The sequence below is a fragment of the Rissa tridactyla genome, chromosome 9 (genome assembly GCF_028500815.1).
Source record: "Rissa tridactyla isolate bRisTri1 chromosome 9, bRisTri1.patW.cur.20221130, whole genome shotgun sequence".
Classification (NCBI taxonomy): domain Eukaryota; kingdom Metazoa; phylum Chordata; class Aves; order Charadriiformes; family Laridae; genus Rissa; species Rissa tridactyla.
Window position 1 is genome coordinate 33,562,697 of NC_071474.1, and position 13,257 is coordinate 33,575,953.

The following is a 13,257-nucleotide window of genomic DNA, read 5'->3' on the forward strand; positions in this document are numbered from 1 at the left end:
AGAAAAAAAAACCTTTATTACAGTAATTCCATGTTAATAAATTGACTTTTAGTATGCTAGATTACGTATTTCCCGTATTACACATGAACATTCATTACTGGAAACACTTTCTTTTGTCTTTTACAGAGACTGAAAATGAAGAACTGGAAAAACCTAGAGTCCTCTGGGCAGTCTACTTCAACATGAGAGATTCTTCAGGAATCGACAAAAATTCATATGATGGCTTACCCTCAAATGTTTATGTCTGTTCTGGACCAGACTCTGCTTTAGGAAATGACTGTGCTGTCAAACAGGTTGGGCAGATCAGTTTTTTCTGTGGCAGAACTTTAATTTTAAAGACCCAGGGAAGTCCAATGCAGTCTACTTAATCTACTCTGGTAGTTATTCTGCTTTATGCTAGTTAATTAGTACTAATGCAGATACAAAGCTTCACAGCTAGACATACAGAAGTCTTAATGAGCAAAGTGAGTGTCGGTGGGATCGAGAATGGGAGAAACTCAAGAAAAGGTCAGTTGATATAGTAACATTAGGAGTAGCAGATAGTTAATCTGAACAGGTAAAGGGAACCTACAAGCCAGCAGTACCTGAAGATGATCTTGGCAGAATGGTTACTTGCTCTAATACTGTGGAAAGGAAAAACTGACAAATCATTCAGAAATATAGAGGGTAACTCCCCAAAATACGTAGTCTTTCACCTGTAAGGTTAAAGAGGAGTTACAATAGGAGAGAAGCAGTACAAATCAAAGGTCAGAAAAGCCTATTTACAATTCAGGTTGGAAGGATCATCAAAGTAGCTTAATACCTGCAGGATATAGTCACAAACCTAGAACCTATTATGGAAAAAAACCTGGCGTGTTACTAATCTGGTACATGAAGCTACCTGTCTCGGTTTACCTTCTGTTTGCCTTAGTATCACTATACTAAAAAATTACGGAGTAATTGTGTCTCTGAAGGAATTGAGGGCAATGTAATTCTATTTGTGACCTTGAGATAGTATTTGGCACAAAATCACACTCAGATCTGATTTTTAGTTCTCAGTATTTGGGTGTCTACATATCTAGTTCCTGCTAACTAGAATCCTGAAGTGAGAACTGCTTGCAGCTTGCCTAGTAGTAGGCATGACATACCTGTGCTCAATTTAAGACAAACTGCTAGTGCTTTGAAATTGGAGGTGAAGAGTGAAAGCTCCCTAAACAAAACTAGGTAGATGGGAATGCTGTGAAATAGCCACCTTCTGTGTTGGCAATAGGCAGAATATGCAGGGACACCAGATCTTCAAGGGTAGGTACGGAAATGCACAAAGAACTTCATGTCATACCTCTCATCATGCCTTCCCCACTACTAGTGAGCAGAAGACAACAAGGTCAAGCGAATATGTAGATTATGGCTTGTTGAACAAAAGACAACTACAGGAATGCTTCTCCTTTGCTTTTCCATTCAGAGATCCCCCTTGCTAGGGAAGGTATAAATTCCTAGGCAACTCTACCACAGCAGTCACTGGGGTGTCAGGGTGCTTTCGGGGCTTAACGTGAGAACGCTTTTGTATCTTTGTAGGATTAACTGGTGCTAGTCATTTTTAAATCTGTTTTTTTAATGGCCACGTTCAGAGAATGTGTGTGCCATCTTCTAAGCAGTTGCAGGATATTTTTATGACTAAGTCATAAACCTCTTAAAAATAAGATTTTAAAGTGGAAAGGCTGACATAGTCTGAACTGTAGGGTCAGAACAGTATAATTAAGGGCTAATAGTACCCTTCATTTTGCTTTACAAGGCAATAATTTGCCTCCCAAGAGGATAAAGAATTGTAAAGACAAAAAATAACGAAAGACAATTATTATGGTAGCAGTTTTAAATTGTAAATGAACTCTTTTCTAAATGAGATTTTTTTTAACTTATTTAAAACAGTGCAATTTAAAACTGTTTAAGTACACTTAAAAACCAGCCTATTTCTAATTCTGATGGCCACCTTTTCTAGCATTCAGCTTTGTCTTACCTTAAGAGGTCTTTTTTATACTAATGACTAATGGTATTAGAGATCAAGATGTGCTTAAACATCTAGGTGCTGTAGTTAGCCTTTGTGTTAAATCTGTTGACGATCGGTGAGATAGATGGTAAACAAGTAGAGGAGAAACAATCTAGAGCCTAAAACACTGCCTTTCAGAAAGAGAAGACAGAAGCTACGTTTTCTTGAACCTGTTTCAAATTTTGAAACAAATGGTCACTAGTGAGAGTGAAAAAAATTTTAGTGTAAACATGTTTATAATTAAAAGTCATTAATGGAGAAATAAAAAGTAAGGAGCTTATAAGAGAGCAAAGTGAAGAATAGGCTGAAGATACAGCAGAACTTGCAGTTAGAATACACCCTTCCCATCCTGCATGCGGGTACCTTCTAGACAAGAGGAGGAGGGAAGTACATGTAAGTTGGTGTGCCTTCTATCCCCAGATCACTTTCATCTTCTAGCAATGGGATGGAAATCTCCAAACATGAAATATCTACAAATTCGTGCATCTGAACACTTTAAAAACAAAAAAAAAATCCCAAACGCTGTGTGTATAAGGAGATAGCTTGGAAAATTGAACCTAATTTCTTTAATCAGTTCTGTGTTAACTGTTTTAATGATACTTCCCATGATTTATGTTTTCATTACCACTAGTATTACTGACTTCTATGTGTCATGCTGTTTGGTTGTATTGATGATACATTATTTAGAAGGCGACACCACAAACTTTACAGCCAGTCATCCATCTACAGCTCAATATACAACTTACGTCATTCTTGTTTTATTTTAGTTTAGTGTTAAATTCCTAGTATAATATTGAATTAATATTGATGTCTGCATTTACTTGCCCTGAGGATAGGCTAAATAAGATGTAAAGTGCCATTTATGATTCCTTCAAATTCTGTATGTCTGGAACAAGTAAAGCATCTGGCTTCCAGTTTTCTGGTTTTTTGCTGCTAAAACCTGGCATGAATTATCATGTTCTAAAGTAGCATGTTCCCTGAAGTATTTCGGATTTCTGAGGAATCTTCATATGTGTAGGAGGAAGCACTGAAATTGTCGTGCCAATATTTGCCCTTTAACTTGCTCACCTTTTTTTCTTTATCTGGAAGGTTATCAGAGTTATTCCAGTGTGTCATGTTTCAAACTACAGTTGGTACGGTAGTGTTCTCTGTAAAAGTTGCTTTAAAAGCCCATACAGCTTGCCTGCATGCCATCAAGGTGGGTAGTTGGGATACAGTAAAACAGTAACAAAACACAGTTGGATTCAACTTCAAGCAGTATAACAGTTATTACATTAGAATATCTATGCAAGTGCTTTACATGCCTATGTCTTAATGCTTATTCAAATGTACACACTTGAAATCTGGTACACTTAACTACTAAATATTGAAGGAACTATTTACTAACTGAATTAGTTTAAGTATCAAAGTGTTACAATGAAGGAGCTCTTAAATTATTATTGGTTATTCTGCATGACTTCAGCTGGATAAGGTTAACTTAAAATATTGGTAGACCTGAAAGCACTCTATACCGTTAAATTTTTCAATTATAATCAATGTCATGATGTGCTATGTAACATACTGAGATTTTCTTTTCATGTTCAACCTTATAATTATGTGACCATTTTTGGAGTGGATATTCACTAACTAATTGGAGACTGAATAATTGTTGAGAACTGCATAGGAAATGTTTGTCTGCTCTAGTTCATCATTTATTTAGTGCAAAATGTGACACTTTAATATTCTATTAAATATAATAGTAGTTGAAATATTTCTGAATTTTCAAGGATGAGTGCAGACTTGAAATAAAAAGTCTTTCTCTTACCTTCAAGAACTTTGTTTTGTAAACTTTTTGTAGGATATTTGTACATCCTTGCCCTCCTTACTAGGCAAGGTTTTTAAGTTACAAAACCATGGTTTTGAAGTAGAGAACAGATATTTTATATATTTTTTTCATATACTAATATAAATGGTTTGAAACGGTTTTAAATGGATATGGAAGAGTGAAATTTAGGAAGCAGAATGAAAAATTAAATTGAACTAAGAGCAGACAGGGTCATTTAAGCAGTTAATAATGGAGTCCTGTAGCCACGTGCTGGTGATACAAATCCACTGCTGGTGGGCAGTGAAGTTTTATCACGGAAAGCTGTTTGGTACATGCTCAATGATGTATTAATCTGAAAACAATTCCCTCTTGTCCAGGAATCCACATCATGTAATCAGCCTTTGCAGTTGGCATTAACTGACCCTACTGTCAGCTTTTTCAGTGCAGTGTCTGGTAGCAGTATGACTATAAAGATTAAATGCATTCTTGCCTATGTGGGAGCTCTCATCACAGTTGTCTTTAGGGCATAGTTTACTAGATAGACGAAATCTAGCCAAAATTCAGAGGCAATATTCCTTTGCCTTTTTAGAAATCCAAAGCATAAGTGTGATCTGCATCAGTTGTCTCCATTTGCCTTAGAAGCTTAAGGACTTGGAAAAGACGACCTTTATGGAAATGCGAAGTCGGTTATTTGCACAAGAACATGTAGAACTATTTAACACTAGTTAACCTTGCATTCGTGTGTTTTTTAAAGGGTTTTTGGCCTCCTTTGTTTTTGTATGTTTGTCTGGTTCTCAAGAATTCTAAGATTGTAGTATTTTGGTTCTTTTTCTCCCAGACTTTGTAGTTGTATTCTGTATGTTGTAGTAACATACTGATGTTATCAAGAATTTCTGCAGTGGTCAAAAAACTTGACTTTTTGTGTGTACTTAATTTTTAAACCTTGATGGCATGAAGACCAAGTGGTATTGTAAATTAAATCCTTGAGCTGGATCTTAAGAGTAACTGTCTTTTTATGTAAATAAAAGTTGCTTATACAGTTCTTTTCAGAAAGGCACGATTTGTGCACGTAAGTATATGCACATAATACATTGAAATTATAGAAAAAATGTAAATGTATCATATACGATACGCATATATTTTCAATGCTAATATTCCATTGGATGAGAATAGTTCTCAGTTGAGCTGTGAGAAAAAACAGAAATGGAAAATATTTCATAGTTTTTAAATTTAAGAAGGAATCCCCTATAGATACAATGTTGATTGTACACATTAACAGTTTCCTGGCTTTGCTTGTCATGTGAAATGGATTCTTCTCCTGGGAGAGAGGCAAGATCTTTCCCATGATTTGCATTTGACTGCAGCTAGGGGTATTTTTATAGTGGAAAAGGTTATTTTGCTTGCAAAAAATCAGCTTTGTTGTTCTCAATACAATGTAGAATGACCAGCATTTTTTAAAGAACCCTATGCTGTGACTTTCCTATTAGAACAATGTAAAAGGATAGAGTGCTTTTTCTTTTCTGAGGACTTCCAGAAGGAATGGATTTCCCATGTGTTTACAAACTGTCAAAGTATTAAATCACTATTGATTTGAAAGAACAGAGGTTAATCTTAAATTTCTGAAAATATTGCTGCAAGGTATTACGTTTCAGAGTAAAGTTTATTTTATGCTTTTTTTTCTGAATAGGCTGAGGCTATTTTCCAAGAAATGTTTCCTGCAGAGGAATTTTGCCCACCACCACCAAATCCAGAAGATATTATTTATGATGAAGATGAGATTGCACCAGAAGAGACTGGACTCAGTAATTCACCAGAGGCAAAACCTGAATCCTCAAGTGAGGAAAGCAGTAGCAGAGGTAGTACTGCTGTTCAGAAAGAAGATAAAGAGAAATGAATTAGCACTGTTCTCTTAGTAGAAGAGGAGGTTGACCCAAACTAAAATGTAAGGGAGGAAGGGTAAGAAAAAGAGGTTTAAATAACCCATAGCTGTATTGTTTGCCATTGCCTTACTTTCCTTAGCTTGAATAATCTTTGTCAAATAGTTTCGTTGATAGCTGAGACTTTTCTAAATAGTTACAGGCCCATGAGATCCAGCGGTGTTTGTAGCTAAACAAAAGACATAGAACAAAGCATTTGAATTTAAAATGCTGAAATAGGATTCATGATTTGTTGAGAGAGTTTGGTTTTGTTTTACATCTTGGAAGGAATCCTCCATCTTTTAAACAGGCAACAAGTTGAAGCTTATCAAAAGAAAAAATGTGCAAGTTTGCTTACCCCTCAGAAGATGATCTTCTGATACAACATGTCAGAGTTCTGCTAAAACCCATTGGATCTGTGCTAATTAAACAGTTGAAGGTGAGCTTCACAGTCTGTCCTTCAAAGTGGTTTTATGAATGGAACTTAAAGGCAGTAATAGTGACAGTTCTGGAGTGGCTTTACAATATGTAATAAATGCCATCTTTAATTTGTGTAATGAAAAATTTCTTGTATGGTTTTGAAACTGATACCGTAATTCAGAAACAAATATAATCCAATAGATGTTCCTCACATGAAACTATTTCACATTCAATATTTTTAATAAGATCTAATAGATCGTGCATTTTTGCTACTGACTTAATTTACTGTAGTCAGTAAAATAGCACAATTTAAATTTAATGCTAGGTTTCCCAACAGAATTTAAAATCGTAAATGGAGCATACCTCTTGTTAGGTTCCTTGGATTTGTTGCAGTGTTTGGGCCTTTAATAAGGCAGTAGTTGATTTTTTTGAACTATGGTGTCTGAGACGTTTAGATGATCATTAATTGAGGTTTTTTGAGGTGGGGAGAAGGTTCAACTGATAATTCCAAAGGTTTGTATTGCTCCCCATTAATAGGATTAAAATTACTGTGATAGCTGTAAATTATGCATTTTGTAATGATAAATCCTAAAGCGTTTATACAGTAAGAATTATTGAAGTATTTATAAGCCTAGTTTGTATGAAAAATTATAAAATGAGAAGCCTCTTATGACCGTGATAAAATTGCACTTCTGAACAGTGCTTGAAATCAGATGTTCAGATGGTGAAAAATATTTAGTATTTATATAAAATGTACACCAAATAGATCAGTAGTATATCTAAATAATAGAGATCAGTGAATTTTGATGAGTTGGGATTTAAACTTCTACATGAACTTAGATATAGTTCTAGCAGTGCTTAAATACTGTACATAAATAAAAATTGCCATTAAATAATGAATATTCAGCACTGCCTGAATTGGACACATCCAGGCTTTTGTACAGTTTCACAGTGCACGTGCCTGCCTTTGAAATGGCTTCATGCCATAAAGGTTAAGTTATTTATTTTTTTACAGCATAATTGATATGGTTAACTTCACTTTGTCTTGCATTATAATACATTGTCCAATTTGCATTTCAAAAACTGGTTTGTTGGTGTTTACATTCTTTGTTTATTGGATAGGTACCATTGTGTGCATAATCGCAAAGTCCGCAGAAAAATGTGTAGTTGAAATGTTTCCAATGTTTAACAACAGTTATCTTTGGATGCTTGTGATTGAGCAGTTAGTTATATATAGTAATAAGCAGACTGCCTCTTCATTTAGCTGTAATTTTTATGTGTATTGGAAAGCATGAGTATGTGGTAATTGTATTTAACATCTACAGATCTGTAAAAAGAACTAAGTGGAGGACCTAGTCCCTGGTTGTCTTTCAATAATAGGGATCACAGTTGAATTTTTCATCTTCTATGTTTACAAGGAAATCATTTGGTGAAAATTAAAGGTTTGCTTGCAAGTGCATTTTTCTGTGTTTTCTTTCAATTACACAAGAAAAGCAGTTCATTTGTTAGCTGAGATTTCCTGATAACTCTGTTGTCTACTTTCATCATGTTGACACCTATAATAAGATTGAAGTTTACGTGTATGACAGTATGTTTATATAAGTTAGCGAGTTTATATAAAGTAGCATCTTTGTGCATCGTGTTCATGTGAAGCAGATTTGGAAATACTGTAAATTTGATTTTAGGTAAGGAGGAATAATCTACAAGTTGTAGGCTATGACTTTACACTACATTGATTGCTCAAAAACTATTTTCATGTCTCATTCGTATGGTGAATGGAAACATAAAATGTTTTTCCTATGGTACTTGGGTACCCAATAGCTCACTTGCAAAAGCAGTAGATAAGACTGTTGATCTTTGTATTTTACAGAAATCATGCACTGAACTGGATTTTGTTCTTGCTTTAAATGATTTAAGCATACAAAGTGAGCGTTAGGCTTATTTGAAGTAGTTTTTAACGCTTGTCATACAGGATGTATTCAAAAGATAACATGACTTTTTAAAAACTGGCAATTTATCTGTAGGATTATTAATAAATCAAGTTAAAGAAAGATAAGGTTAATTGAATTTTTAAACAAGTAGCTGTATTATCCTTCAAGCACCTTGGAGCTCATACAATATTCACACCTTTTTTTTTTTCTAAGGAGTGCTTTGATATGTTTGAATTCCTTTTTTAATGAGTACTTTCTTTTTAACTTGGTTAATTGAATTAACCCTTAATATTCAAACAGTCAATTTTATGCCATTTTCCCTTCTGCCGTTGTATTGCCTTATCTGTATGACTGCAGTTAGTTACTGTTCCTTTGCAAGTATTTTCAGCCATGAAGCTGCTACGTCTGCTTTTTCTGGTGATGATGATGCTTAGGGCCATTTGACAGGTAATCATTAGAACTTAGATCCTTGCAGACTATGGGGTCTTTTCTCCTATCATCACAGGGGGATTTATGTAGGTAAGTCCTATTAATGTTAATGGGACTTGCATGTGTAAATCCTCCTTGCATCAATGGGAAAATTGACCCCTGAAAAAAAATAACTTCATGTTGGACTTGCTGATTCAGAAACGTCCAGACACTGTCAGCTCGGGTGTGGAAATGGGATGGAGCACATGCTTTGTGCCGTTACACTGAAGAGGACTTGGGGAACTTTGAGGGGGCTTGTCTTTTGTATTGTATTTTATATTTTGCATACACTTCCAAATCTTGTCAGAGTTCCTCTAACATTCTCTTTATGTAGCTAGTATCAATTTCACTTTCTGTATTCAGGAGATTGCATGGCTCCTTATGCTGCAGCTCTGACTGTGTTTTAGGCTCCTCTCTCTCCCCTCCAAAAACTTTACACTAGCAGTGTGAGTTACAACAGCCTAATTTCAAGAACAATTTGCTAGTAATGTATTGTTTAACAACAAGTCAGAAGCATTAAAATACTGTTTTCACACGATAAAAGACTACGTCACTTACAATCCATAATCTAAACTGTTGAAAGAATAAAATCAATTTCCTCAACGTTTTTCCAGGTTAGGAATGGTAAAACATGTGAACTACGTACTTTCCTCGGGTGGTGGAAAGAAGACAGGAGAGACAGACAAACAGATGGAAACAACTAAAGCAGGGTTGTTGTAGTGGGAGGATAAAATGGGGGCTGTTTGTCAGAACCTGCATGCTCCGAGATCAAGGGGGTCTTGCACTTATTTCCCCTTCCGCTATGTGCGATTTCTACACAATTTCTAATGGTTTATGGACTCTAGGGAAAAAATTACGTATGTGCGTTTTTGAATGACAACAATTAATCAAGAATGGAATAACATAAAAATGGAGCAATACCTGGCACATGCACTAAGTGAGGCCGTGGCAATACAAATAAGAGTATTATTTTTTGTTTATCTGTGGATATGTTTATCAGTCTTTATTGTGTATTCTGTTGCTCAGTCAGTTACTGCTGTAGATCTTTCATATAATCCTCTGCAGTACATTTTAGGTTTTTACTTACCTGACAATTTTATATCAGTAACAAATTTTATCACTGCTTTTTGTAACATGATTTACGAAATTATTCAGCAGCACGTTTGAGATGATTTCTGCTTTGCTAGCTGTCAGTCAATAGTAGTATCCTTTTACCTCTCATGGTTAGGTTTGGTGTTTTTTAAGAGTCTTTGAAGAGCCTTGTCAGAAGTTTCGGGGAAGGTTAGCATCACTATAATCTGGATATTCCGTATCCATCAAATTTGACTCCTCAAAAATTGTTGTAGATTTGTGAGACGCTGCTTTTCTCTATGAAAACCTTGTTAACTCTTCCCCAATATTATGCTTGTTCATATCTACTAATTCTTTCTTTATGATAGTTTATATCAATTTGCCTGCCATGGAAATTAGATTTCATTCAGTGGTAACCATAAAGCAGCTTCCCTTGAAAAACAAAAAACGCTCCCTTAAGGAAAAGAGAAGTTCCAAGTCATCCCCTTAAAAAGTAAAAATTCTGGTATCAGAACCACCCTAAATGGTTATGAAGATCTCTCTTAGCTTTTCTGCCATAATGAATGTTCTCTTCACCCATTAATTATCGATACGCCGTGCAGATTCTGGTGGATTACCTGCTGTTGATGCCCTTTTTTATTTTTTCTTAGGATTCTGTGACTGCAATTAATACAGTTGCTAATTTTCCAATTAAGGGAGCAAGTTACTGAGATCACATAATGAAACTTAATTGATTCGTATATGCGTGTGTGTATACAATTCTTAACAGATTTTTTTTCAAATAGTATTAATTAGCTGAGTGTGTATGTGTGTATATCTTATGACAAAATTATTAACTCACGAAAGTTTATCATTTAAACTTTTGCAGAAATCAGCCACTATAGAATGTCCAAAAGTTAGAATTACCTGCTATTATACCAAAACTGTCAAAAATATGCGGGAGAGTTGTGGCAGGGCAGTTGCTTGCATTCCTTGGGTAAGTAGTAATGCAAAGTATCTTTGGTAAGATGTAGTAGTTGTGACGCTGGAACTTTGGAACGTTGATATAAAATGTTCATTTATTGCAACCCAATTTAATAGTAAGATTGCTTCAATAATCAGAGGGAAATCTTAACTTAGGTGTGTATGATTTCAAGAATAACTTTTTAAATGTGATAAAAAGTAACCAGAGAAGGATACTTTCAGCTGTAGAGGTAAGTAGTAGGAAATGGTCAGCCATGTGGAATTGATGTCGTCAGCCTCATATCTAGCAAGAAAATTACTTTTGGTGGAAATAGAGCTTATTAGCAATTCCACCATTATGTTTATTTACAGGCTGCCAGTTCCTGTTTATAAGAGTGACTGGTTCTTCAAAATCTGGATAGAGAGCCAGGCAGGAACATTGTAAATCTGAATGACATTTGAGATTTAGAAAGTTGACAGTGAAGACTCAGGAAGATGCAGTTGTTGACTGCATGGGAGTTCTGATCAGAGGAGCCTTTAATAGAAAATACTCTTCCTGTCACAATTCTAACAGACAATATATTTTATACTACTTGCATACTTTGACAAAAAAGATGGAAGGTATCAACCTGAGTGTATATTAAGCCCCAGATGTATTTGAGTAAACAGTGGTTGCACAGACAATGGTTGACTTCCAGTGTATATAATGCTGCTCAAGTGGCAGTTTTATGTAGGTGCCTTCTCAATCCTGGGGAGAAGCTTCTTTGAGAGTGGTGCAAGTTTTACAACTGGCCAGTATATTGAATTCAGTAGTATATTTCTTTGCCTTACTTTAGTTTTACCTATTACCTTTCAGAATTTTTTTACTCAAAAAGATTAAGGCATCAAGTAGAAGTAAAATACTTTCTTAGTGACAGTCTGTAATCTTCTGATTAGCATGAGAGGCATGGTGCAGGCAGCTTGTGCTGTTAATACAGATAATGCTGATTTTTAGGAATTCTCAGAGCATCCACATTTTTAGATACACATTTTCTAGATCTTGTACTTCTTTCTGAAGTGCCAGCCTGTAATTCATAATATATTTGGGTCTCTGAGAAGGCTTTAGTACTGTTCCTCTATTCTGTATGGTTAAGACTTCAGTAAGTGGGGCATTCCGAAGGGTATGGATACTCTGTCTGTCCTCTCAAACAGAGGAGGCTTCTCTTCTGAGGTGTTACGGTGTGATAGCACTCACCACTGGTGGGTAACAAATGTGGCTTCAGCTTTTATAGCTGCTTTTTTGCTGCATCAACTTCAGGAAGCTTATTCTCTAGTTGAGTACTGGTAGCTTCATCTCATTCCTTTTCTTTTGCTCTAAGCATGGAGCTGGACTAAGAAATGCTTCTCTGTTGGAAGTGGTTGTTGTCTTGATCCTGAAGCTGTTAGGTTAGTAAGTCATACTAGCACAATGATAAAACATCTGGATAATGTCGTGCTAGACTACAGTTCATTGACACCACAAGGCCTACTTCACAAGCCATAAAACCAGTGTGGTCTTTGTTGGTAATCTGGTATTCTGTACCTGAGTTGATGTCTAGAATGAGGAATAAGTTGTTTTTATTACTGGCTGACATAATAATAGAAACTTGAGTCTGGAAAAGGATAGCTTATGGGAGTCTTCTCTCATTAAAAAAAATTAAAAAAAAAAAAAAAATAAATAAAATCACAGATCCAAACCCTCCTGTGCTATGTTTCAGACTTTGAGGACATAAGAAACTTTGTAGCGGCCAGTGTGGAATTCTGAATCTGTTCTGTTTCAACCCCAAGCATAGTTCTGGAGCTCACCCAAAGGAAAGCCATTTAATCACGATGAGAGAACAGCTGTCAGACCAATGTAACAAAACATTTCTCTGCTCTAGGAACTTTTCAGTAGTGTAAAAGTCACTTCAAGTCATGGTTGAGTCCTGTGTTGTGAATAAATTATCCAGTGAATTCAGCCTTTTTTTCCTCTTCAAAAATGTGTGTAAGCCCTAGCTAAGTATCTTCAGTGAATAATTTTTAGACTATAGATTATTCAGAGAGAATCCACTGTATCATTCTTCCAGCAACTTACTAGCTAAGTCATGTGGTATTTTCCTGCTCCGTATTTGGATGCTGAAATAAGACATAAAACTTAATTTAAAAATTGGTGTATTCATTATTACATCATACGTTTTTAAGACAAAAAAAAATAAAATGCTTTTAGGAAAAACAACAGAACTGCTATCTATTAAGGAAGCCATCATAAAATAAGTTACTTTGGTGACACTTGGACATGATGCTTGCATTTTCTTTCCATAGAAGTTTTAAGCCAGGATACCTTAGATTACTTTCCAGGCTCTCAGTATGAATGTGAATGAAAATGTGAGCATGGTAAAAGCTAATAGCCCTCTGAGTTACATTTTAAGGACATATTCATGTCTGCTAAAATATCACTTGAAATACATGCTGCATAGAGTATACATTTAAAAATTTGGTTTACATCAGATCTCTTCAGGTGGCCTATTCTGGTGTCATCTCTGAAGTGATGTCTGAAAGTATATGCACGTGCACAAGTGTAATAAAGGGGGGATGAAGCAGTACTCAAATGAAGAGTAACAACAAGCAGTGGATAATGTATCAACTTGGGGTCTGAGAGAAATTGATGTATTTTTTTGGCTCTGG

At 35.4% G+C, this 13,257-nt stretch overlaps 1 protein-coding gene across 2 annotated transcripts in view; it reads left to right on the forward strand.

The window, feature by feature from the left end:
- The window catches only part of CHM (CHM Rab escort protein), a 69,449-nt gene extending 61,827 nt beyond the window's left edge, over positions 1 to 7,622 (forward strand). For both annotated transcript variants that reach the window (XM_054213687.1, XM_054213688.1), the window contains exons 14-15: positions 127 to 293; positions 5,515 to 7,622. In XM_054213687.1, the coding sequence (XP_054069662.1) occupies positions 127 to 293; positions 5,515 to 5,721 (374 nt within the window). In that variant the 3' untranslated portion in view covers positions 5,722 to 7,622. The remainder of the gene's footprint in view (positions 1 to 126; positions 294 to 5,514) is intronic.
- The last annotated feature ends 5,635 nt before the right edge of the window (positions 7,623 to 13,257 follow it).